We start from the raw sequence: 27,348 nt of genomic DNA on the forward strand, positions 1-27,348 counted from the left end.
TCACACATACCCACACAGTTCCAGCTAGTAGCACTCCTAGATTCAGTGGTCACACATACCCCACACAGTTCCAGCTAGTAGCACTCCCAGATTCATTTTCGTATCTCTTTTTGTGTACCCAAACATGGTATCAGATTCACCAGTTTGTAACGGATTGGACTCATAGGTCATTTTGGCCTTTTTGAAGACGTTAATATATCATTTCATTTCTCTCTCAAACTTACAACATTGTTATCAGCTTTGTAGAACAATTTGCATCCATATACAGATACCTAGACAAATCTAGGTAAAGTCTAGATTCACCGTTAAATGTGATTGCTAGCCTGCTAGTTATAGACTCATGGTAGTCATCCATAAGACAACATTACCATAAGCTCCAACATTCGTAGTATTCATGACATCCCCACAGATTCTTTACCAACCCATGAGGAAGACCAGTATTCATGACAGCCCTACAGATTATTTGCCAACCCATAAGGAAGACAGAACTTGCCTGAGAATCAAGAAACTCTGAACCATAGTTATTATTGCAAAAAAGAATGTTGGACGTTCCTATGAAATTTCCTTCTGGTTGTTTAAGTCTTTTCTGCAACCATACCTCAAGAGGACAATAAAGATTTCAGCGTACTCAACATCATGTTGAGGCTACATTCAACGTATATCCATCTGATTCAAGCCTTGGCCTTCTTTTTGAATTATGTGAATGTGTGAATTCTTGACATTCTAAAACAAGCCTTAGTGAAGAAGGGAGTTAGCATACCTTTGAGTTTTTCATGTGCAGCATTAAATGCTTGGAATCTTCTTGGCATTTTAGTTTGTAAATGGATCCTTTTATTTCAGAGCATCATATAGGTCCATTTCATTTTTGATGCATCAGAATGCAAACGTGACCGTTTACCTTGTTTCTATATTAACTGAGTCTATCATTGGAAGAGTTATATGACCAATTTCGTTTTCACTTCTTCAATGAAAGGAAATTGAATCACACTAAAAAGTGGGAATAGAGAATGAAAGGGAGAGCATACCTGATATCGGTAAACCAAGTAGGAGAATCCAAAATAGACAATGATGAAGGGAAGAAGAATGGGAGATAATTCCGCATACATGATGCCCAATAAAAAGTAGAGCTCTATCTTTGGAATATTTCGATCTAGACAGATGCTGCCCGGGTGCATTGCCTTTTTTCTATCCCTCTCTGTCTTCACTAAAAAGGTATTTTTGAGATGGAAAAGGATCAAGGGTTGTAAGCGAAGAATTTCTGCTGCAATACTTGCCCATCCATCAACCATGATGTAAGTCACAAAAAATAAAGCCTTTTGGCCCACTGAATTGCCAATTGTGCTTGGTATTCTGCAGAAAAAGAACTAAAGCATATGAAACCCTTACTTTTCAAGGAGTGAACTCATGTGCACATCCAAATAAGAAATCTCTCCCACTCGCAAGTCCTCATTTTAAAGGAGATGAAACGAGGAATGCAACCACGTGTAATTTTTGTTTTGTTTCCAACAATATCAAGCTATGAAAATGGACGATCGTATTACACACACAAAACACAATTTTTTGATAAAACACAAATCCAAACAATTTTAATGTAATTGCTTGTATTAATAATGGGTAGCTTCAAAGTGAATGGTGCCTTCAAGCGTTTTAACATGCATGCAATGTTTGTATGAGACACATGCTTGTGGAAGTATTTGTCTCTCAAGCTTCGAGTAGATTGGCAATCTACTGTGAAAGATGTGATTGCTACTTGTTTACAAGAACACGCTTGTGGAAGAATCTCTCCTACGCACCAAGGAGACCAGCAATCTACTGTAGAATGTTGTGATTGCTACCTGTTTATGAGAACATGCTTGTGGCAGGCAAACTTTGTCCCCCAAGCACCAAGTAGAGTAGCCATCAATCGCAAAGTAGCATTACCAATTTACCACTAGAATTGAATCCAAAGCAGCATGCATGCATACCCTCAATATAAGCACAACCGAGGAGTCAGGACTACTATATTGTAAGGGATGGGTAGTAAGCGCGGGATAATTCCAAGATGGGTTAAATTGTAAAGAAAGTCCTAGCATCAAAATCCACTTTTGAAAACATAACTAGGTACACAGTGGGGAAGAAAGTCAATCCAATATAAACGTGATAAAACTCCCACCTCAATGGAAGTCTTTAAAAGTGTGGCACTGTTGCCATAAGATCCATCGCAACACCATGACACGTCAGGCTAGTGCAAGACTGCTATATGATATGGAGAAACCAGTGTTGGAGCCAGACAAACAAGGCATGATACTGCACAAGTCTTTAAGGGAGTACCAAAAGGCAATAACATTTGCCAAAATGATATCCTCAAGATGATATCACAATGCAATGACTACGGAAATTTACTGCACAATGGTACGTTTGTTTTAAATTCAGAACATTGGGAAAAAATTCTGTCTACCTCTTAATCTTGTAAGTCTTGAAATTTCACAACTTTATCTTCTCTTTCCGAGGATGCCGGAATATTTTCTGATTTCAAAAAATTTGATTTTCCCACGATGTTGTTTCCGAGTTATAGTCGTGTGGACCTCTTTTTGAGTTCCGAGCTTGCTCATAGCTAATAATTCCAACCCTTTCTATGTAAGATCATCTTTGATGGTAACTCCATATCTCTAGCGCCAAGTAGTGAAGGTATACACCATATTATTGCTTATACAAATTTCACACACACCGGCTCAACAAATGGATTGTTTGAGCGAGACAATTGGCCTTGATTGATAACAATTGTTCCTCAAAATAATTTTTTGGAGGATTGCATCAAGCATGCATGACAAATAGCATAAAAAAGGGGTGAACTTTTTTTGACGAATGACTATCATCAACATAAACTAGCTGAAACCTTGTGCACTCATTTTTTTTTCTCTACGCTTCGCTTATGACCCATATAAGGCTGATTTTGGATCCTCAACAAGCTCTCAGGTTGAAACACCCTCTCATAGCACAAGAGTTAGCTTCTCGTCTTGTTGATTTCAGCAAATGGAGTCACCAGGCTGAAATGGGACCTACTAAGTAGAGAGAGGAAGATGGATCGATGGCTCTGTATACATCACCGATTTCTAACGTGGCAATGGCCCACTGTAGCAGGGCTGCATGTCACTGGCACCAGGTTGGCAATTATAGTCGGTCTTGGTTCACACTTGGCGGAGACGCTCGATTAGTGGACTAGAACCTGTCTATGGTCTAGTGGATCAGAGGTGCTTGGCAGGACACCGAGGAGAGGCAGTCGAGTGGACACCATGGACAGCTTACCACCACCACTACAGTCCACAGATAAGTGCAGTCGTCTGGTGAGTGATATTTTTGCTAGAGTTATGTGGGTGATGGATAGCCATTGTATATATGATGAGTCTAGCATGAGTTTGGTACGTGTGTGTTGCCTAGAGTCTAGTCTTGGAGCACACAGCACTCTCCCTGCACGGTCTAAATTTCGAAACCCTCATTGTACCTTGATCACTTGGATTAGGAGCTGTGTGATACATTGAGACCCGAGAGTAGTCAATGCCTACATTGAGAGTAGTCAATGCTTACATTGGGCTTGGAGTCTATCGCGTCTTGCTGTTTTGAGTACATTTATGCTCTATATTTCATTTCAGTCATCCAGTTTGTGCTATGGAGTGAGGTTTCTTGCATACTGCACTAAGGACCACCCATAATAGAGCGCACAACATTGTATTCCCGCTACATCACTCTCATTTTGGCACACCTGGTGGGAACTCAACTGAAGTCTCATTCCATTGCTAGTTGCAGCCAGTGGTCTAGCTAGCAGGTCTGCAAGTCAACCTGGTCTAGATGGTCGACTTGGTCCAGCCAGCATGTCCTGCAGGTCAACTTGGTCTAGCAGGTCTCGCTCTACTATCGAGTAGGCTAGAGGTCTAATAATGCTGGAGGTTATCTTCCCGCTAAGCTAGTTGAATCTTAGGCTGCTCATGCATGACATATACAAGGCAATCTGAAGATTGTTCTAGCTCCCTAGAGAGCCCTCTACAATACTACCACAGAAAGCATTGACCCTTCTTACCTAGTAGAAGTCCTGCACCCCCACTCCCACTACCTCCTCAAGCAACCATGTTTTCACCACCTTTATCACCTCCTCCACCACACTTTCTACAGCTTCCTTAACTCTCTCAAGAACCAGCTCCAGAGCAGGCCCTTCCGACCTAGTGACTTCCAAGACAATTGGATGAGTTGGCAAACCTAGTGCTTCAACCGGAAGAAATCTTTCCAGAGCTTGTGACGAGAACAAAGGCCTTGGTGGCTAAGCTCTCCGACAGCCAAGGGAATTCATGGTAAAGAAGTGGGTGGAGAAAGCTCTTCCCAAGGCTTCACAAGGTAAGGGAGTCCCTCAAACATGATGCTACATTGGACGAGTTTCTTGCTATAGCCACAAGGATTGAAGGAGCAAGGAGATTGTTTAGAGACACTCCTGAAATCGGATCGGCGTAAACAGAAAGACACTTCTTTATTTCTCTTTTAACAGTGATGTGACCATAGGAATAGACCAACCACTAACACTTGCATTTACATCATATTGTTGTCCTTTAAAGGAAAAGGACACTTTCTTGCTTACATAGTCTGGGATGGGATGGATTTTGTAAAGTCACGGTATACCCAAGATGACATCACATCCTTGTATAGGGGCAACTAGGAAAAACTCTCGATGAGAGTACTTTCCGATCTTCAAATTCGACTGTCCTTGGATAGGAGTGGAATTTGTAGTCGAGCCTTCGAAGGCTGATCCTGAACTGATTGGAGTTCCCAATCTCTCAGGGAGTGAGACCAAGAGATTTTGAGGTATCCAATGAGATAAAGTTTTCGGTGGAGCTGGATCAAACAAGATCAATACTCTTTGCCCATTCAAGCAGCCCCACCCTTTGAGTAGCTGCCTTTTTCCTTTCTCCTTCCTGGTGTTGGCTTGTACATTAGGTACTGAATTTGATGCAGGAGGAGGATAATCTTTCTTAAGTTGAGGGCAATCTGATTTCCTGTGTCCTTTCTCACCACAATAGAAACATTTGCCCTCTTCCATGTACGCCTTCAGCTGAGAGGGAGTGAGGAATTTTTTTTTTTTTGCTCCCTATGACTTCTTTTCTCGGCCTTTGGGCTGATCTAAAGGCCACTTTCAAGTGGAGTTTCTACCTCAGTAGTGAGAGCCTTCTTTGCATGAAAGGTACTAAACTCCTATTTACGATGAGTTCCTTTTAAATTCAAGTTACCAAGGCAAGCTGCATCATAATTTGAAGAGTGTTTCGGAGATAGAGTTTCATACTTTTCTGAACTATAGGCGGGAGTCCAGCTTTAAACTTGCGCATCTTCTTTTCATCAAAAAATTTCATGAACGAAGTAACTTTAAGGAGGATTGTCCAAAATTTGTCCACGTAGTCGAACACAATTTCATGCTGTCTTTGGGAGAGCCAATCCCATTCTTTCTTCACATCATCGGCAAAGTCAAGAGGAAGGAACTAAGTATAAAACTCCTTTTTGAACTCCTCCCAATCTTTAGGTTTACGTTTTTCCAGAATTGTGGTAAGCCACTAGTTGCTAGTTGTATCTTTCAAATGCATGCTAATATAGCGTAGTTTTGGGTGCTCTGAGAAATTACCTTCTGCAAAGGCCACCTCGAATTGTCGAATAAAAGCGAGAGCCTTCGTATTGATCCTCTTTCCATTATAACAATCGAACTTAACATCTTTATATCCACCTTTGAACGTCTTCTTCTTCTTCTTGTGGTGTCGGGACCGCTTCTCTTGATGATGGCTTTGGAATCCTTGTCCACCTGAATTCTATGTCGACTCTTCTTATGCTCTGTGTCTTGCTTTCCTGCTTTTGGTGGTTGATCTATAGCCTCGTCTGGGGGCAGCTCAAGTTCCTCATCAAGAATGATATTATCCAGGTTCTTCATGAAAGAGTAATTTGGCGAGTAAGTCGGCAAAGGGATTTCTTCTTCTTCTTCATCATGTCGTCAGGAGGTTCCTACTGCAAGGTCCCTCTGAGACCATGTTGGGGTCCCAGTCTGAGGTATTCCCTGAGTTGGTACCGAGGGATTCTGAGGCAGCTCTTCCACCATCTTTGCTTTCCCTTTTTCAAGGGTCTTAAGCACTTTTTGCACTTCTAACTGAGCAAGAGCAGCTTCCAATTTTGCCATCTGTTGCCTAAGCCGCTCAAGCTCTTCTGCTTGTCCTGCCATGATGAACTGGGGACACCGTCTTATTCATGTACTAGTTCACAACTATTCTGCATTGCGTCCGGCTCTTTCACTAGAGCCATGCCCGGAGACATGTTCTTTACTACTTAGAGGGTAAGGAAAGCTATTGACAGAATGAAGACAAGGAGAGCACATGATCATGATGGTCTGGTAGCAGAGCACTTCATCCATGCCAGAGATATGCTTGCAGAGCTCTTGGCTATGATGTTTAATCGAGCCATGTATGAAGGCTTCCCTGAGACTTGGAGTATGTCCACGATTGTGTCTATTTTCAAGTCAAGAGATCCCATGATGCCTGGGAATTATCGCACCATCATGGTTGGTCACACAATAGCTAGGCTGTATGCATCCATTCTTGAGCAGGAGCTGAGTAGATAGGCAGAGCGAGAGGGCATTAAAGCACCAGGGCAAGCAGGTTTCAGGAGAGGTTTCTCCACTCTTGACTAGATTCTGACACTCAGAGCTATTATTAAGGAGGGTAGACACCATGGCAAGAGGATCTATTGTAGCTTTGTGGATTTCCGCAAAGCTTTTGACACAGTGCCGAGAGCCAAACTTACACGCAGATTACACGACATGGGTGTGCCTACAGAGCTGATATGGGGGATTCTGGCTCTATACAGGACAGTGATGGGGCCGATACGCACCACTGAGGGAATGTCTGACATGGTCCTCTCCACTATTGGAGTAAAGCAGGGATGCCCCCTATCCCCGACTCTTTTTGGGATGTATGTGGATGAGTTTTCGGACTATGTAGAGCGTCAGGGAGACAGGGGAGCTCAGCTAGCAGGGAAATGGATTCCGTTGTTACTATATGCTGATGATATTGTGTTGATTTCTGACTCTCCAGAGGGGATGCAACATCATTTGGATGCTTTGCATGCATTTGCTCGTGATAGTGGATTGTCTGTCAACCTGGGGAAACCAAGGTTATGGTGTTCAACACCACACCACAGTGGGTCAGGAGGTCAGCGCCCACATTTACGTATGGCCAGGAGACTGTGGAGTACAAAAATCTTATACTTATCTTGGGGTAGTCTTCGGTGGACCAGTGTTTTCACTAAGGAGAGCACCAGAGACTAGACTGAATAGAGCATATGCAGCTTTGGGAGGACTAGAGAGGATGTGTCTGCAGGTTCAGTTTCAGGAACCGCGAACAAAGCTCTGGCTTTTTGACACTCTAGTGACTCCAGCTATGCTCTATGGAGTTCAGGTATGGGGACCCTCAGTAGACCACCATGGGATTTCTGGCAACACAAATGGATGGAGATGTATGGAGAGGCCTCTTGTCTCTATGATCCATCGGATGATTCGGGCGAAGGCCTCAGTGCCGCATGAGATTATCCGAGTCGAGTTAGCCCCCCCCCCCCCCCCCCCCCCCCCCTCTCGTGGTGGAGGCATTGACTAGATCAGTATCCTTTATGCACGGTCTATGGGATCTCCCCAGGGGGACATACGCTTGGCTCGCCCTGGAGTCATCTCGACAACTGGATACCAGCAGACAAGAGGATATGTCAGTTATGCCATGCAGAGCCAGAGACAGAGTTTCACTTCATATGTCACTGCACAATCTACTATGAGATTCGGGGACGCTTTCACTATTTATTGAGAGATGGTTTTGACTCGTTAGAAAGAGACATGAAATATCAGGATCAGAGTTGTCTCGAATTATTTCTACTTGAGATACAGAGACATAGAGACTCTCTATTGAGAGCGCATAGACAGAGATAGTCCCAGAGACGCATCTCAGATTTCTTCAGTCCGAGTATCACAAACGCATAGGGGCCACCACCACAGAGCTCGGTTCCCACCCATACACACACCAGTGGTACTCTCATTGACCGAGCTATAGAGTTGGGGAGATCAAGACGACCACGACTGAGGAGGGGAGCCACGCAATGGGTCCACAGGATTCTAGCACGGCACTCAGAGTGTCGATCAGGATAGGCTTCATGCTACTGCTATATTGTATCATGGTGACACTTATCCCCACTTTGTACCTTTGTGGCATTATACCATTGCTCAGCTTACCAGCCACCCATAGGAGTCGGTAGCACTCCTATCTCAGTTTCTAGTTGTAGTTTTCTTTGTTTGTACCCAGAGTTGGTACTAGACTCACCATTGTAATCAGTTTGGTCTCATAGGTCATTTTGGCCTTTTGTAGACGTTAATATATCATTTCATTTCTCTCTCTCTCTCTCTCTCTCTCTCTCTCTCTCTCTCTCTCTCTCTCTCTCTCTCTCTCATTTTGGCCTTTTGAAGCCGTCCGTCCGTCCGTCCATCCATCCATCCATCCATCCATTCATACATACATACATACATACATACACACACACACACACACCCCAAAGTGGATCAGGAGGTCAGCGCCCGCATTCTCATACGGCCAGGAGAAGGTGGAGTATACAGATGCTTACACTTACCTTGGAGTGGTTTTTAGTGGGCCAGCATTTTCATTGAGGAGGGCAGCAGAGACTAGATTGACCAGAGCCCATGCAGCATTGGGTAGATTGGAAAGGATGTGTTCACAGGTTCAGTTTCAAGAGCCTCGAACGAAGCTCTGGCTCTTTGACACTTTGGTGGCTTCTAGATTGCTTTATGGAGCTGAGATTTGGGGACCTTCACTGGATCACACGGGAGGATAGGCCGCAGTGATGGATGGGGGGACATGGAGAAGCCTATAGTCTCTATGATCTCACGGCTCATTAAAGCCAAGGCTTCAGTACCACGTGCTATTGAAAGAGCAGAGGTAGCGGCGCTCACCAGATGTGTCTCCTTCATACACCGCATGTGGGAACTTCTTAGAGACAGATATGCACGCCTTGCACTTGAGTCCTTTCGACAGTTGGCCATGAAAGGAGATACAGCATGCTAGTATGGGGAGATGACATCATGGTTTCACGCGCATGGGTTCAGCATAGACAGATTGCCTCCCTTCCAGTACTCACTGGATGCGCCCTCTCTGACTCTTAGACAGTCCAAGATCACCAGGCTCATTCTCCAGGACTTGACTTAGCTAGACACCAAGAGGACATGGAAACAGCCAGCACAGGAGCTGGGCACGAAGGTGGCTTTCTACAGAGAGCATCTCCTCCAGCTTAGGGAGGATGGTTTTGTGACGAGGCCCAGATACATGGACACCCACTTGTCTCATGGGATACGATGTGCTATTGGCCAGATATGCACATCTTCACACGAACTGCGCATCGAGACTGGGAGATACAGCGGAGTACCAGCAGAGGCCAGGACATGCCCCCTGTGTGACATCGAGCCTGAGACAGAGTTGCACTACACATGCCACTACCCCGTCTACTACGAGATACGAGGCTGCTTCCATTGCTTGTTCAGAGAGGGCTTTGGACCATTCTCTAGAGTCATGCGGTACGAGGATGAGAGATGCCTGGGTTTGTTTTTTCTCGAGCTGCGTAGACACAGAGAGAGCCTGATGAGAGGAGAGGCTAGCCAGTCTCAGAGACAGATCACAGATTTCTTTAGAGCTGCCACTGGACACTCGGAGGAGTTACTACCACAACAGAGCTCGTGACCTCACACCAGAGGCACACTGATCGACCAAGCGACTGAGCTGGGGAGATCCGGATGCCCACGATTGCGGAGGACTGCACAGCATCGACGGAGGCTGCATCAGAGGATTCGGATCACTTTGGCTCGACATGCTCGACGCCTGGTCAGACTACTAACCATGGAGGAGATTGATGAGATCCGCCAGCGACCGATGTTGGATCTCCTGTGATCTAGCTATCCCAGCTAGCTGTTTTAGCTGCTTAGTTCACACCTAGCCGTTTAGGATTCCCTAGTATTTTATTTTGTTGTTCTATCATTTTGTCATCTTGTTACTGTGACTTTGTATCAGATCCACCACATTGTAGTCTCATAGGTCACTTTGGCCTTCTGAAGACGTTAACATAACATTTTATTTCATCTCTCTCTCTCTCTCTCTCTCTCTCTCTCTCTCTCTACACATTGTACCGGGCACCTTTTCTATTAGCTGGCACATCCACACAGTCCTAGCTTGTAGTACTTGTATTTTTTGTTTCAGTTCTTTTTTAGTCCAGACATGCTATCAGATTCACTATGTTGTAACAGCTTGGTCTCATAATATATCATTTCATCTCTCTCTCTCTCTCTCTCTCTCTCTCTCTCTCTCTCTCTCTCTCTCTCTCTCTCTCTCTCTCTGAGACACTACATGATGCAGCATCAGAGGCATACCCACACACTCAACCGGATCGGAGGCGACATTTTGGGAGCATGCCCCAGAATAGTTGGTATGATGAGGAGTGCAGAGAGATGAGAGCCCAGCTTCAGAGGGATCTTCATTTAGGAGTCATCACCTACAGACAGTCGCGGATTGCTTTCCGGCGCCTTGTGCGAAAGAAGAAACGAGCTTACCTGGCCCAGATGGAGTGAGACTTGTATCAGTTGTTCTTGAGTAGAGACTCAGGCGAGGCATGGCGACTCTTCCATGAGCACTCCCCTCCCCCAGTGATTACTTCTCTTGATGTGTGGGGCCAGTATGCGACATCGTTATATACGGTTCCTGGGCAGGATCCCCTTCCAGATCCTACAGAGCCATGTCCACCTACGAGCACCTTCTTTACCACTGAGATGGTAAAGAGAGCCATTGACAGAATGAGGACCAGGAGGGCTTACGATCATGACGGTCTAGTAGCGGAGCACTTTATACATGCTAGGGATATGCTGATGGAGGTTCTTGCAGTGTTGTTCAATCGTGTCATGTGTGAGGGATTACCTGAGACTTGGAGGTTGTCTACTATTGTGCCTATATTCAAGGCAGGTGATCCTACAGAGCCTGGAAATTACCGCACTATTATGGTTGGACACACACTGGCACGATTGTATGCATCCATTATTGAGCAGCAGTTGAGTAACTGGGCAGAGGGTGAGGGTGTACGGGCAAAGGGACAGGCAGGTTTCAGGAGGGGTTTCTCCACTCTTGACCATATTCTGACACTCAGAGCTATCATTGAGGAGGGCAGGTCACATGGGAGACGGATTTATTGTAGCTTTGTGGATTTCCGCAAAGCATTTGACATGGTACCGAGAGCTCGACTGATGCGCAGACTGCAGGAGATGGGGGTGCCCACAGTGTTGATTTGGGGGATTATGGCTTTATACAGATCAGTGATGGAACATGTACGCACCCCAGAGGGGATATCTGACTTAGTTCCTCCACTATCGGGGTGAAACAAGGTTGCCCATTGTCTCCTACTCTATTTGGTATGTATGTTGATGAGGTGTCTGATTACATTGACAGAGAGGGTGATAGAGGTGCCCAACTGGCAAGGACGTGGATCCCATTGTTGTTATATGCTGATGATATTGTCTTGATCTCTGACTCACCAGAGGGTATGCAGCGACAGTTGGATGCATTACACAGTTTTGCAGAGGATAGTGGATTGTCTGTAAACCTTGGTAAAACCAAGGTCATGGTGTTTAACACCACACCGCAGTGGATCAGGAGATCGGCACCGACCTTCACGTATGGTCAAGAGATTGTGGAGTATACAGATGCATACACTTACGTATGGAGAGGCCCTTGGTATCTATGATCTCCCGATTGATTAGAGCCAAGGCCTCCGTACCTCACGCGATCATTCGAGCAGAGCTAGCTGCCCCCCCCATGGAGATTGAGGCGCTTACCAGATCAGTGTCCTTTGTGCACAGCCTATGGGATACTACTAGAGACATATATGCTAGACCGGCCCTTGAGTCTTCCAGACAGTTAGCTCTACAGGGGGACACTTCATGCTGGTATGCACAGATGACTTCATGGTTTCAGACGCATGGCTTCACCATGGACAGGTTGCCCCCTTTCCAGTATTCTCTTCAGGCACCCTCGCTGTCTCTTACACGGGTGGAGATCACTAGACTCATTCGTCAGGAACTGATCCAGCTCGACACCAGGAGGACATGGATAGAGCCGCCTCAGGAGTTGAGCACGAAGATGGCTTTCTATAGAGAGCATCTTCTCCACCTCACAGGAGATGGGTTTGTGATTCGACCCAGCTACATGGACACACATATGTCTCATGGTTTGCGTTGTGCCATTGGTCAGATACGCACATCCTCACATCAGCTCGAGATTGAGACTGGTAGATTCAGAGGGATACCAGCAGACAGCAGGATATGCCGATTATGCCAGAGAGAGCCAGAGACAGAGTTGCACTACATATGTCATTGCACAGTGTTCTATGAGATACGGGGGCGTTTCCACTGCTTATTCAGAGAGGGTTTTGGTCCTCTATCTAGGGTCATGAGTTATGAGGATCAGAGATGTCTTGGACTATATCTACTTGAGTTACACAGGTATAGAGACACTTTACTGGGGAGAGCTAGAGAGAGGCAGTCCCAGAGACACATTACAGATTTCTTTTCACTAGATATGGGACAGCCAGAGGAGCAGCCACCACTGCAGAGCTCGTCCCACACTCATTCGACCACTACTGGCACTCTCATCGACCGAGCATTGGAGCTACAGAGATACAGACGACCGCGACTGAGGAGAGGAGCTACAGAGCATCGACGGAGACTACAACAGAAGATTCGAGCCATACTCTCTTGACATCCAGAGTGCAGATGAGGATGGATCCTCACCATTTCTTCCATCTTTGTTTCACACACTGTTACATCCAGTTTACCGGGTACCTATTGTATCAGCTGCTACACCCACGTAGTTTTAGATTGTAGTAGTAGTAGTAGTATTTTGTTCCACTTCTAGTTCTTTTCTAGTTCTTTTGTACCCAGACATGGTATTAGATTCACTATTTTGTAACTGATTGGTCTCATAGGTCATTTTGGCCTTTTGAAGACGTTAATATAACATTTCATTTCATTTCATTTCTCTCTCTCTCTCTCTCTCTCTCTCTCTCTCTCTCTCTCTCTCTGTGCCAAGGGCTAGATTGATGCGCAGGCTACTGAAGTTGGGAGTACCCACAGAGATCATAAGGGGGATCATGGCTTTATACGGCTCAGTGACTGGCCATGTACGCACTCTTGAGGGGATTTTTGACATTGTTCATTCCACTCATGGAGTGAAACAGGGGTGTCCTTTGTCCCCTACACTATTTGGTATGTATGTAGATGAGGTTCCTGACTACATTGACAGAGACGCCGACAAAGGCGCTCGGCTAGCAGGGACATAAATCCCTTTGTTATTATATGCTGATGATATTGTGTTGATATCAGAGTCACCAGAGGGCATGCAGAGACAGTTGGATGCATTGCACCGCTTTGCAAAGGATAGTGGATTGTCTGTGAACCTTGGTAAAACCAAGGTTATGGTGTTTAACACCACACCACAGTGGGTCAAGAGATCGGCACCTACACTCGTATATGGTCAAGACACTGTGGAGTACGCAGATGCATATACATATCTGGGGGTGGTATTCACGGGACCGAGGTTTACTCTGAGGAGAGCAACAGACACTAGACTGTCCAGAGCCTATGCGGCATTGGGAGGGCTAGAGAGGATGTGTTCGCAGGTTCAGTTTCAAGAACCATGAACAAAGCTATGGCTCTTTGATACTTTGGTTGCTTCAGCTATGCTTTATGGGGTCCAGGTTTGGGGACCATCTGTGAATCATGACAGTTGGAGGAGCATGGAGAGACCCTTGGTATTTATGATATCCCGGATGATTAGAGCCAAGGCCTCCGTACCACATGCGATTATTCGAGCGGAGGTAGCCGCCCCTCCTATAGAGATTGAGGCTCTTACCAGATCAGTGTCCTTTATGCACAGTCTATGGGATACACGTAGAGGCAGATATACTAGATTGGCTCTTGAGTCCTCTAGACAGTTAGTGATGCAGGGAGACGCATCATGTTGGTATGCGCAGATGACCTCGTGGTTTCAGAGGCATGGTTTCAGCATGGATAGACTGCCTCCTTTTCAGTATTCCCTGGATGCACCCTCACTACCAGTCACACGTACGGAGATCACTAGACTCATTCGTCAGGATCTTATACAGTTGGACACCAGGAGGACATGGGTAGAGCCGATGCAGGAGTTGGGCACGAAGATGGCTTTCTACAAAGAGCATCTTCTCCAACTTTCGGGAGATGGGTTTGTGATTCGTCTGAGCTACAAGGACAATCATTTGTCTCATGGTCTGCAATGTGTTATTGGTCAGATTTGCACATCCTCACACCAGCTGGAGATTGAGACGGGTAGATTCAGAGGGATACCACCGGAGTATAGGATATGCCAACTATGCGATAGAGAGCCAGAGACAGAGCTACACTACATATGCCACTGCACTGTGTATTATGAGATACGAGGGCGCTTCCATTGCTTATTCAAGGAGGGTTTTGGACCCCTAGATAGAGTCATGAGGTATCAGGATCAGAGATGCCTTGGCTTATATCTACTTGAGCTACATCGACATAGAGATAGTTTGGTGAGGAGACATGGAGTAGGACAGTCACAGAGACAGATCACAGATTTCTTTGGATCGAGGGAGCCAGGAGACCAAACACCAGCACAAAGTTGTACCCACATTCATACCAGAGGAACCCTCATTGACAGGGTGACTGAGCTCGGGAGATCGAGAGACCACGACGGAGACACAGGAGCACACTCCATCGACGGAGACTCCAGCAGAGGATCAGAGGCATTCTAGCACGACACCCAGAGTGTCATTGAGGGCCTATACTACATTTCACATTTCACACTTCATTTTTCATGTTTCACATTTTACATTCAGTACTTTTTGTACTTGTACTTCAGACATTGTATTAGATTCACCACTTTGTATCTGATGGTCTCATAGGTCATTTTTGTACTTGTACTTCAGACATTGTATTAGATTCACCACTTTGTATCTGATGGTCTCATAGGTCATTTTGGCCTTTTGAAGACGTTAATTTATCATTTCATTTCATCTCTCTCTCTCTCTCTCTCTCTCTCTCTCTCTCTCTCTCTCTCTCTCTCTCTCTCTCTCTCTCTCTCTCTTCAGAGGACAGCCCACTCTCCGAGAGATCATGGACTCTCGAGATCAGAGACAGCTCGGACGTTTCTTACTAGAGATACAGAGCCATCGGGACACACTACTACAGCCACGCACAGCTACACAGACAGAGGGGAGACAGTCGCAGCTCACAGACTTCTTTCAGAGGATTGCCACCCCTACCTCACCAGATACTCAGAGAGGAGTGACACTCCCACAGGCGGAGGTGAGCCGAGCTAGACGACGACCACGAGTCCCAGGCTACAGGGGCGCGAGCTCCCACCACTGACAGATCGAGGAGATCCGAGCCCGGGAGCGCCGCGCCACTGAGGAGCGAGTAGCTCAGATGAGGGCCGACCCGACAGCTTTCATCCGGGTAGCCTTGGCACCAGCCCCGCCCATGTACCACATCTTACATCCCCCCATTTGTACAGGATGGAGCTAGATAGCTTGATGCATTCTCATGATTGTACTACCTTGAGCATATAGACATGCATATACCCCTAGAGATAGAGCTCCACCCCTCCTCAGATACTCCATTACCTACATTCAGTTCAGTTTTGTATCAGATCAGTTTTGTTTCATTTGTCTTTCCGATAGACGGATGACATACACACCATGTACATTTGATTTGTCTCATAGGCCGATTTCGGCCTGACATAGACGTTAAAAATCTTTCTTTCTTCTTTCTTCTTTCTTTCTCTCTCTCTCTCTCTCTCTCCACGCACCTGCTGGTCTCGCGCGCCACCCACTTGCTGTCTCTAAAACTGCTCGCGCTGCTGCTGCTTGCATTGCACACCCCCCCCCCCCCCCCCCCCCCACACACACACACACACACACACACACACAAAAGCAGGTACATGGTTTTTTTTGCCCGTCAAAAATTACCCCCCCCCCCCCCCCCCCAGCCAGAAAATCAGAGTGACAGGGAAAAAAACAAGAAAATTTTCAGTTGGAGATTTTTTTGAAAGAAAGTGCAACAACTTGCAGGTTTACAAAAGGCAAAATAACTTTCACAAAAACTCTGCAGAAAATCAAAAAAGCAAACATCAAGAATGTATGATTGATTTTGGGAAACCCTATGTATACATTATGCGGGACAAGGATGTATGTGTGATGTGGACATAGTGGGTTGACTTGGCAGAAGTGCAGATTGTATTTTTGATGGAGGTCATGACTGCTTCGCCGGTGTGTAAGCCCCATCCGAAGGCAACCTTTGTGCTTACAAACAAGCGGATTACACAAATGGAGAGGGAGATGAAAGACTCGAAAGCAGATATGGAGGGATGGTGGAAAGAGAAGGCCAACCTTCTTCAAATGTTTCTCAACGAAGGCGCGCAGTGGAAGAAAGAGAAAGAGGACCTGTACGCAGAGCTACAAGCACTTAAGGCGGAATCCAAAGCACTTAAAGAAGAGGTCTCAGCTCTCAAGCGAGAACTTGCGGATAGAGCGAGCAGTGGACTAGAGGAGGGGGAATTCCAGCCTTCAGTAGTAGAGGAAATCAAGGTCATCAAAGAGCAGGTACGGATGATCAAAGAGGAGGAGAAACAAAAGATGGTAAAGACATCTTCGTGGATGGATGTGATCACGAAGACGCAAAAGAAGGCGGATGAGGCCGAGAAGTGGATAGAAGTCGCTAAGAAAGGCAAAGGGAAAGAAACCACATCTGTCCCCACTCCTACAATCATCAACATGACTCTAGAGGAAGAACAACAAAGGAAAACTAGAGCTTTGCATATAAGAGTAACCGGTCTAAAAGACCGAGATGATGTGGAAGGGGAAGTTGAAGAACTTCTCCGCATGATGGGTAGTGAGGCTACTCATACATAGGCATGGAGGGTGGGGAAGAAGGCACAAGGCAATGGGGAGACTTCAAAAGGGAGAGCTTTAATCATCCGTTTCCCATCCATGGAGGCAAAGAAGGACTTCTTGAAGAAGCCTCCTACACTAAAGAAAACATGCATTTTCCTTGGAGATGACCTCACTCTCACACAGCTTGCGCATATGAGAGAGGTAATGCCAAAGATTCAAGCGGCAAGGGAGAAGGGAAAGACGGCCTTCTACAGAGATGGTCGGGTTGTGATTGTAGAGCAGCACTCCACATGACGGTGCGAGACCCATGGGACCACACTCAAAGTTGCCACGTGGAATTGTAATGGATCTATGCGACTTGATGTGGGCGCTTTTGAGGATAGTTTCAGGGGAAGAGACATCGTCTTCTACTCTAAGACACATCAGGCCCCTGGGCAATCTATGCCTCACATTAGTGGATATAGATGGGAGACTGCCTATAGACAGGAGACACGATCAGAGCACAGAGGGCGGGGATCAGGAGGAGTTGCAGCCATTGATACATATAGCCCGCAGAGATGAGCAAGCTAGGTACATGTGGGTGAGACTGAGGCATAGACAGTGAGGCAGAGACAGACAGATATCTTTACATTGCTATTTGCTACTTTCCCCCGAGCACGTCAGTGTATGCACCACCCAGAGAACAGTTCCCTTTCTCTATTTTGGATGATGACATATGGGAGTTCTCTAGAGATGGTGACATCATCATTCTAGGGGATTTCAATGCTAGTACTGCCCATCATCAGACAGTATTTTATGATACTTCAAAGGAGATGCTGAGAGAGCTGGATGCTGAAGAGACAAGCCTATCCAGACTATCACAAGATGGAGAACACATTAAGTATGGACGACACTTGATAGACATGGGGACTGCACATGGATTGGCCATCTTGAATGGCCTACAGAGATTTCCCGCTTCAGGGGGTTTTACATGCTTTCCACACAGACATGGAGCTAGCACAGTGGATTATGTCATGGCACAGCGAGCCTCATCTCTAGTATCCAGGACCTCACGGTTGGCCCCAGACCTGTTGGTGTGGCAGTGGATCATGCTCTTGTGTCAATGACCATCTCTTTTCAGTTTAGTGTAGCACACGGGCTACGGACAGCAGCCCCTACTCGCTACACCTTCACGCGGGAGACAGACTCTGTATACATAGATGAGATCTGCAGACGCCTATGCACAGAGGAGCCAGGGCGACCTCTGGAGGAGCTTACTACTATATTGACACAGACACTACATGATGCATCAATAGAGGCATACCCACATACCCAGCCTGAGCAGAGACGCCGCTCAGGGAGCATGCCCCAGAACAGTTGGTATGATGAGGAATGCCGGGACACTAGAGCTAGACTTCAGAGGGAGGTGCTTTTGGGGGACATCACTCACAGACAGTCACAGATTGACTTCCGACGCCTAGTGTGGCGGAAGAAGAGGGCATTTTTGGCTCGGCTAGAGTAGGATCTATATCAGCTATTCTGGAGTCAGGACTCACGTGAGGCATGGCAGCTCTTTCAAGAGCACTCTCCGGCCCCCCCGCCATCACTTCTACAGAGGACTGGAGCCAGGTACGCATCATCTCTGTACACAGTTCCTAAGCAGCCCGACCGTCCCGATCCATGCCCACACATGTGCTTTTTTCACCGCGGAGATGGTGAGGAAGGCCATTGACAGGATGAGGATTGGGAGAGCATACGATCATGATGGTTTAGTGGCTGAGAATTTCACACATGCCAGAGATCTACTAGCAGAGCTTCTATCTACTATTGTACGTATCTTCAAGTCGGGAGACCCTATGGAGCATGGGAATTATCGCACTATCATGATTGGACACACATTGGCACGGTTGTACGCATCTATTCTTGAGCAGCAGCTCAGTAGATGGGCAGAGAGGGAGGCGATACGCGCAGCTGGGCAGGCAGGGTTCAGGAGGGGTTTTTCTACTCTTGACCATATCTTGACACTCAGAGCCATCATTGAGGAGGGTAGATCGCGTGGGAGACGGATCTATTGTAGCTTTGTGGATTTCCACAAAGCATTTGACACAGTGCCTAGAGCTAGATTGATGCGCAGATTACAGCAGATGGGAGTACCCACAGAGCTCATTTGGGGGGTCATGGCATTATACAGGTCAGTAGTGGGGCAGGTACGCACCTCAGAGGGTCTATCCGCACCGATTCACTCCACTATTGGGGAAGCAGGGCTATTGTTCGAGCAAAGCTAGCGGCCCCCCCACTAGTGGTTGAGGCGCTCACCAGATCTGTCTCCTTCATACACCGCATGTGGGAACTTCCCAGAGACAGATATTCCCGCCTTGCACTTGAGTCCTCTCGACAGTTAGCCATGCAGGGAGATACAGCATGCTGGTATGGGAAGATGACATCATGGTTTCAGGCGCATGGGTTCAGCATACACAGATTGCCTGCCTTCCAGTATTCACTGGATGCACCCTCTCTGACTCTTACACAGTCCAAGATCACCAGGCTCATCCGCCAGGACTTGACTCAGCTAGACACCAGGAGGACATGGATACAGCCAGCACAAGAGCTGGGCACGAAGATGGCTTTCTACTGAGAGCATCTCCTCCAGCTTCCGGTTGATGGTTTTGTGACGAGGCCTAGATACATGGACACCCACTTGTCTCATGGGATACGATGTGCTATCGGCCAGATACGCACATCTTCACACCAGCTGCGGATCGAGACTGGGAGATACATCGGAGTACCAGCAGAGGCCAGGACATGCCCCCCCGTGTGACATCGAGCCTGACACAGAGTTGCACTACACATGCCACTGCCCAGTCTACTACGAGATACGAGGCCGCTTCCATTGCTTGTTCAGAGAGGGCTTTGGACCATTCTCAAGAGTCATGCAGTACAAGGATCAGAGATGCTTGGGCTTGTTTTTGCTCGAACTACGCAGACACAGAGAGAGCCTGATGAGAGGAGAGGCTAGCCAGTCTCAGAGATAGATCACAGATTTCTTTAGAGCTGCCACTGGACACGCGGAGGAGTTACTACCACAGCAGAGCTCGTCGCCTCACACCAGAGGCACACGGATCGACCGAGCGACTGAGCTGGGGAGATCTAGACGCCCACGACTACGGAGGACTACACAGCATCGGCGGAGGCTGCATCAGAGGATTCGGATCACTTTGGCTCGACATGCACGACGCCCAGTCAGACTACTGACCATGGAGGAGATTGATGAGATCCGCCAGCGACAAATGCTGGATCTCTTGTGATCTAGCTATCCCAGCTAGCTGCTTAGTTCACACCTAGTAGTTTAGGATTCCATAGTATATTATTGTGACATTTGTCATTTCATTTTTGTCATCTTGTTACTCTGACTTTGTATCAGATCCACCACATTGTAAGATTCTGGTCTCATAGGTCACTTTGGCCTTTTGAAGAAGTTAATATAACATTTCATTTCTCTCTCTCTCTCTCTCTCTCTCTCTCTCTCTCTATATATATATATATATATATATATATATATATAGCAGTTTAGGATTCCATAGTATTTTATTTTGTCATTCTATCATTTCATTTTTGTCATCTTGTTACTCTGAGGTGACGCATGCAGGGCAGCAAGAGGTGACGCAGGTGACGCAGCAAGTACAAGGCGCGGAGAGACTGCAGCAGCAGGTTCAGCGCGCAGGCTGAAGAGGGCGCAGGTGCAGGACATGCAGAGGCTGCAGCAAGCGAGCTTCTCCCACAGAGGGGGCTGCGCGTGGATTGAGCCAGCGCCCAACAGGGGCCTGTCTGAGCCATGAGTAGACTCTTGGGGGGGGGGGGGGGGGGGGGGGGGGGGGGGGGGGGGGGGGGGGGGCGGGGGGCACGTGCATTTTTCTGCCACTGCGCAGGACAGCGAGTGCAAGGTCTTCATTTGAGTTGCCTCGGTTGCTTACGCCCGTAGTGGGGGTATACACCCGCATCGAGGGGTTTTCCGAGCTGAGGAGGATACACCCTCGCTCGCCTATCCTTGTTTTTGGATAGGTTTCTAGTGTGCCCTGCCCGCATGGACTCAGCCGAGCCAGAGCATCGAGCTATATCCGCATTGCCAATGGAGGCCATGAGCGCTTCGCCAGTGGAGGCCATGAGCACTTCGCCAATGGAGGCCACGATCATTTCGCCGATATGTAAGCCCCATACGAAGGCAACCTTTGCGCTTACAAACAAGCGGATAACACAAATGGAAAGGGACATGAAAGAATGGAAAGCAGAGATGGAGGGATGGTGGAAAGAGAACGCCAACCTTCTTCAAATGTTTCTTAATGAAAGCGCGCAATGGAGGAGAAAGAGGACTTGCACGCAGAGCTACAAGCATTTAAGACGGAATCACAGGCACTTAGAGAAGAGGTCACAGCCCTCAAGCGAGAACTTGCGGATAGAGTAAGCAGTGGACTGGAAGAAGGGGAATTTCAGCCCTCGGTGATAGACGAGATCAAGGTCGTCAAGGAGCAGGTACGGATCATCACAGAGGAGGAGAAACAGAAGGTGGTAAAGACATCTTCGTGGATGGATGTGATCACGAAGACACAGAAGAAGGCGGATGTGATCACGAAGACACAGAAGAAGACCACATCCGTCCCCACTCCTACAATCATCAACATGACTCTAGAAGAAGAGCAGCGAAAGAAAACTAGAGCATTGCATATAAGAGTAACCGGTCTAAAAGACCGAGATGATGTGGAAGGGAAAGTTGAAGAACTTCTCCACATGATGGGTAGTGAGGCTACTCATACAAAGGCGTGGAGGGTAGGAAAGAAGACACGAGGCAATGGGGAGACTTCAAAGGGGAGAGCTTTAATCATCCGTTTGCCATCCATGGAGGCAAAGAAGGACTTCTTGAAGAAGCGCCCTACACTAAAGAAAACGGGCATATTCCTTGGAGATGACCTCACTCTCACACAGCTGGCGCATATGAGAGAGGTAATGCCAGAGATTCAAGCGGCAAGGGAAAAGGGAAAGACGGCCTTCTACAGAGATGGCCGACTGGTGATTACAGAGCGGAGCTCCACATGACGGTGCGAGACCTATGGGACCACACTCAAAGTTGCCACCTGGAATTGCAATGGATCTATGCGACTTGATGTGGGTGCCTTTGAGGATAGTTTTATGGCAAGAGACATCGTCTTCTACTCTGAGACACATCAGGCACCGGGGCAATCTATGCCTCATATTAGTGGATATAGATGGGAGACAGCCTGTAAACAGGAGACACGATCAGAGCACAGAGGGCGGGGCTCAAGAGGAGTGGCAATGTTATTCAGGGAGGAGTTGCAGCCATTGATACATATAGCCCGCAGGGATGAGCAAGCTAGGTACATGTGGGTGAGATTGAGAGCGGAGACACGCAGATATCTTTACATTGCTATTTGCTACTTTCCCCCGAGTACGTCAGTGTATGCACCACCTAGAGGACAGTCCCCCTTCTCTATTCTGGATGATGACATATGGGAGTTCTCTAGAGATGGTGACATCATCATTCTAGGGGATTTCAATGCTAGGACTGCCCATCATCAGACAATATTTTATGATACTTCAGAGGAGATGCTGAGAGAGTTCGATGTTGCAGAGACGGGCCTATCCAGACTATAACAGGATGGAGAACGCACTGAGTATGGACGACACTTAATAGACATGGGGACTGCGCATGGATTGGTCATCTTGAATGGCCTACAGAGATTTCCCGCTGCTGGGGGTTTTACGTGCTTTCCACACAGACATGGAGCCAACACAGTGGATTATGTCATGGCACAGCCGAGCCTCATCTCTAGTATCCATTACCTTACGATTGGACCCAGACCTGTTGGTGTGGCAGTGGATCATGCTCTTGTGTCACTCACCATTTCTTTTCAGTTTAGTGTAGCACACAGGCGATGGGCAGCAACCCCTACTCGCTACACCTTTACACGGGAGACGGACTTTGTATACATAGATGGGATCTACAAACGCCTGTGCACAGAGGATCCAGGGCGACCTCTGGAGGAGCTTACTACTATACTGACACAGACACTACATGATGCAGGAGCAGAGGCATACCCACATACCCAGCCTGAGCAGAGAAGCCGTTCGGGAAGCATGCCCCAGAACAGCTGGTATGATGAGGAATGCCGGGACACTAGAGCTAGACTTCAGAAGGAGGTGCTTTTGAGAGACATCACTCATAGGCAGTCACACAGATTGACTTCCGACGCCTAGTGCGGCGGAAGAAGAGGGCTTTTTTGGCTCGCCTAGAGCACGATCTATACCAGCTATTCTTGAGTCAGGACTCACGTGAGGCATGCAGGCTCTTTCATGAGCACTCCCCCCCCCCCCTGCCATCACTTCTACAGAGGCTTCGGGCCAGTATGCATCATCTTTGTACACAATTCCTAAGCAGCCCCCCCTTCCCGACCCCCCCGATCCATGCCCACACACATGTGCTTTTCTCACCGCTGAGATGGCGAGGAAGGCCATTGACAGGATGAGGACTGGGAAAGCATATGATCATGATGGCCTAGTGGCTGAGCATTTCACGCATGCCAGAGATTTACTAGCAGAGCTTCTAGCGGTTATGTTTAACCGTGCCATGTGTGAGGGCTTGCCTGATACTTGGAGCCTATCTACTATTGTACCCATCTACAAGTCGGGAGACCCCATGGAGCCTGGGAACTATCGCACTATCATGATTGGACACACATTGGCACGGTTGTACGCATCTATTCTTGAGCAGCAGTTGAGTAGATGGGTAGAGAGGGAGGGGATACGCACAGTCAGGCAAACAGGTTTCAAGAGGGGTTTTTCTACTCTGGACCATATCTTGACACTTAGAGCCATCATTGAGGAGGGCAGAGCGCATGGGAGACGGATCTATTGTAGCTTTGTGGATTTTCGCAAAGCATTTCACACAGTGCCCAGAGCGAGATTGATGAGCAGATTACAGCAGATGGGAGTACCCAAAGAGCTCATTTGGGGGCTCATGGCATTATACAGGTCAGTAGTGGGGCATGTACGCACCTCAGAGGGTCTATCCACACCGGTTTACTCCACTATTGGGGTGAAGCAGGGCTGCCCGCTCTCTCCTACTCTATTTGGTATGTATGTAGATGAGGCTTCTGACTACATTGAGAGAGATGGGGATAGAGGTGCACAGCTGGCATGGACGTGGATTCCACTATTGTTATATGCTGATGATATTGTGTTGATCTCCGACTCTACGGAGGGGATGCAACGTCACTTGGATGCTTTGCATAGGTTTGCCCAAGAAAGTGGTTTGTCCATAAACCTTGGTAAAACCAAGGTCATGGTATTGAATACCACCCCACAGTGGATTAGGAGATCAGCACCTGCCTTCACATACGGCCAGGAGAAGGTGTAGTATACAGATGCTTACACTTACCTTGGAGTGGTTTTTAGTGGGCCAGCATTTTCATTAAGGAGGGCAGCAGAGACTAGATTGACCAGAGCCCATGCAACATTGGGTAGATTGGAAAGGATGTGTTCATAGGGTTCAGTTTCAGGAGCCTCACACGAAGCTCTGGCTCTTTGACACTCTGGTGGCTTCTGCATTGCTTTATGGAGCTGAGATTTGGGGACCTTCACTGGATCATCATGGGAGGACGGGCCGCAGTGATGGATGGGGGGACATGGAGAAGCCTCTAGTCTCTATGATCTCGCGGCTCATTAGAGCCAAGGCTTCAATACCACGTGCTATTCTACGAGCAGAGCTAGCTGCCCCCCCACTGGTGGTTGAGGCACTCACCAGATCTGTCTCCTTCATGCACCGCATATGGGAACTTCCCAAAGACACATATGCACGCCCTGCACTTGAGTTCTCTCGACAGTTAGCCATGCAGGGAAATACAGCATGCTGGTACGGTGAGATGACATCATGGTTTCAGATGCATGGGTTCAACATAGACAGATTGCCCCCCTTCCAGTACTCAGTGGATGCGGCCTCTCTGACTCTTACACAGTCCGAGGTAACCAGGCTCATTCGCCAAGATTTGACTCAGCTAGACACCAAGAGGACATGGATACAACCAGCACAAGAGATAGGCACAAAGATGGCTTTCTACAGAGAGCATCTCCTCCAGCTTACGGAGGATGGTTCTGTGACGTGGCCCAGCTACATGGACACCCACTTGTCTCATGGAATACGATGTGCTATCGGCCAGATTCGCACATCTTCACACCAGCTACGGATCGAGACCGGGAGATACAACGGAATACCAGCAGAGGCCAGGACATGCCCCTTGTGTGACATGGAGCCTGAGACAGAGTTGCACAACACATGCCACTGCCCCGTCTACTACGAGATACGAGGCCGCTTCCATTGCTTGTTCAGAGAGGGCTTTGGACCATTCGCTAGAGTCATGCGGTACAAAGATCAGAGATGCCTGGGTTTGTTTTTCCTCGAGCTGCGCAGACACAGAGAGAGCCTGATGAGAGGAGAGGCTAGCCAGTCTCAGAGACAGATCACAGACTTCTTTAGAGCTTCCACTGGACACCCGGAGGAGTTACTACCACAGCAGAGCCCGTCGCTTTACACCAGAGGCATACTAATCGACCGAACGACTGAGCTAGGGAGGTCCAGACGCCCACGACTGCGGAGGACTACACAACATCGACGGAGGCTGCATCAGAGGATCCGGATCACTTTGGCTCGACATGCACGACGCCCGATCAGACTACTGACCATGGAGGAGATTGATGAGATCCGCCAACGACCGATGTTGGATCTCCTGTGAATACCTATCCCAGCTAGTTGTTTAGCTGCTTAGTCTACACCTAGCAGTTTAGGATTCCATAGTATTTTATTTTGTCATTCTGTCATTTTGTCATCTTGTTACTCTGACTTTGTATCAGATCCATCACATTGTAACTTTCTGGTCTCATAGGTCACTTTGGCCTTTTGAAGATGTTAATATAACATTTCATTTCTCTCTCTTTCTCTCTCTCTCTCTATAGCAGTTTAGGATTCCATAGTATTTTATTTTGTCATTCTATCATTTCATTTTTGTCATCTTGTTACTCTGACTTTGTATCAGATCCACCACATTGTAACTTTCTGGTCTCATAGGTTACTTTGGCCTTTTGAAGACGTTAATATAACATTTCATTTCATTTCTCTCTCTCTCTCTCTCTCTCTCTCTCTCTCTCTCTCTCTCTCTCTCTCTCTCTCTTTCTTTTCATGTTGTAACGGCTTCGTCTCATAGGTCATTTTGGCCTTTTCAAGACGTTACTATATCATTTCCTCTCTCTCTCTCTCTCTCTCTCTCTCTCTCTCTCTCTCTCTCTCTCTATGCACCACCCAGAGGACAGTCCCCTTTCTCTATTTTGGATGATGACATATGGGAGTTCTCTAGAGATGGTGACATCATCATTCTAGGGGATTTCAATACTAGGACTGCCAATCATCAGCCAGTATTTTATGATACTTCAGAGGAGATGCTGAGAGAGTTGGATGCTACAGAGACAGGCCTATCCAGACTATCACAAGATGGAGAACAGACTGAGTATGGACGACACTTGATAGACATGGGGACTGCACATGGATTCGCCATCTTGAATGGCCTACAGAGATTTCCCGCTTCGGCGGGTTTTGCATGCTTTCCACACAGACATGGAGCCAGCACAATGGATTATTTCATGCCACTGCCAAGCCTCATCTCTAGTATCCAGGATCTCACGGTTGGACCCAGACCTATTGGTGTGGCAGTGGATCATGCTCTTGTGTTGATGACCGTCTCTTTTCAGTTTAGTGTAGCACATAGGCTACGGACAGCAGCCCCTACTCGCTACACCTTCACACGGGAGACGGACTCTTTATACATAGATGGGATCTACAGACGCCTATGCACAGAGGAGCCAGGGCGACCTCCGGAAGAGCTTCCTACTATATTGACACAGACACTACATGATGCATCAATAGAGGCATACCCACATACCCAGCCTAAGCATAGACGCCGCTCAGGGAGCATGCCCCAGAACAGTTGGTATGATTAGGAATGCCGGGACACTAGAGCTAGACTTCAGAGGGAGGTGCTTTTGGGGGACATCACTCACAAACAGTCACAGATTGACTTCCGAGGCCTAGTGCGGCGGAAGAAGAGGGCATTTTTGGCTCGCCTAAAGCAGGATCTATATCAGCTATTCTTGAGTCAGGACTCACGTGAGGCATGGCGGCTCTTTCAGGAGCACTCTCCCCCCCCCCCCCCCCCCCCCCGCCATCACTTCTACAGAGGACTGGGGCCAGTACGCATCATCTCTGTACACAGTTGCTGA

The 27,348-nt window shown here is 47.5% G+C and overlaps 1 protein-coding gene across 2 annotated transcripts in view; it reads right to left on the bottom strand.

The window, feature by feature from the left end:
- The window catches only part of LOC147452824 (hyperosmolality-gated Ca2+ permeable channel 1.7-like), a 176,404-nt gene that overhangs the window by 24,154 nt on the left and 124,902 nt on the right, over positions 1 to 27,348 (bottom strand). For both annotated transcript variants that reach the window (XM_086518419.1, XM_086518418.1), the window contains exon 9: positions 1,026 to 1,350. In XM_086518419.1, coding sequence (XP_086374545.1) covers positions 1,026 to 1,350 — 325 coding nt within the window. The remainder of the gene's footprint in view (positions 1 to 1,025; positions 1,351 to 27,348) is intronic.

This window comes from Adiantum capillus-veneris, chromosome 8 (genome assembly GCF_014529385.1).
Source record: "Adiantum capillus-veneris isolate H3 chromosome 8, ASM1452938v2, whole genome shotgun sequence".
NCBI lineage: Eukaryota > Viridiplantae > Streptophyta > Polypodiopsida > Polypodiales > Pteridaceae > Adiantum > Adiantum capillus-veneris.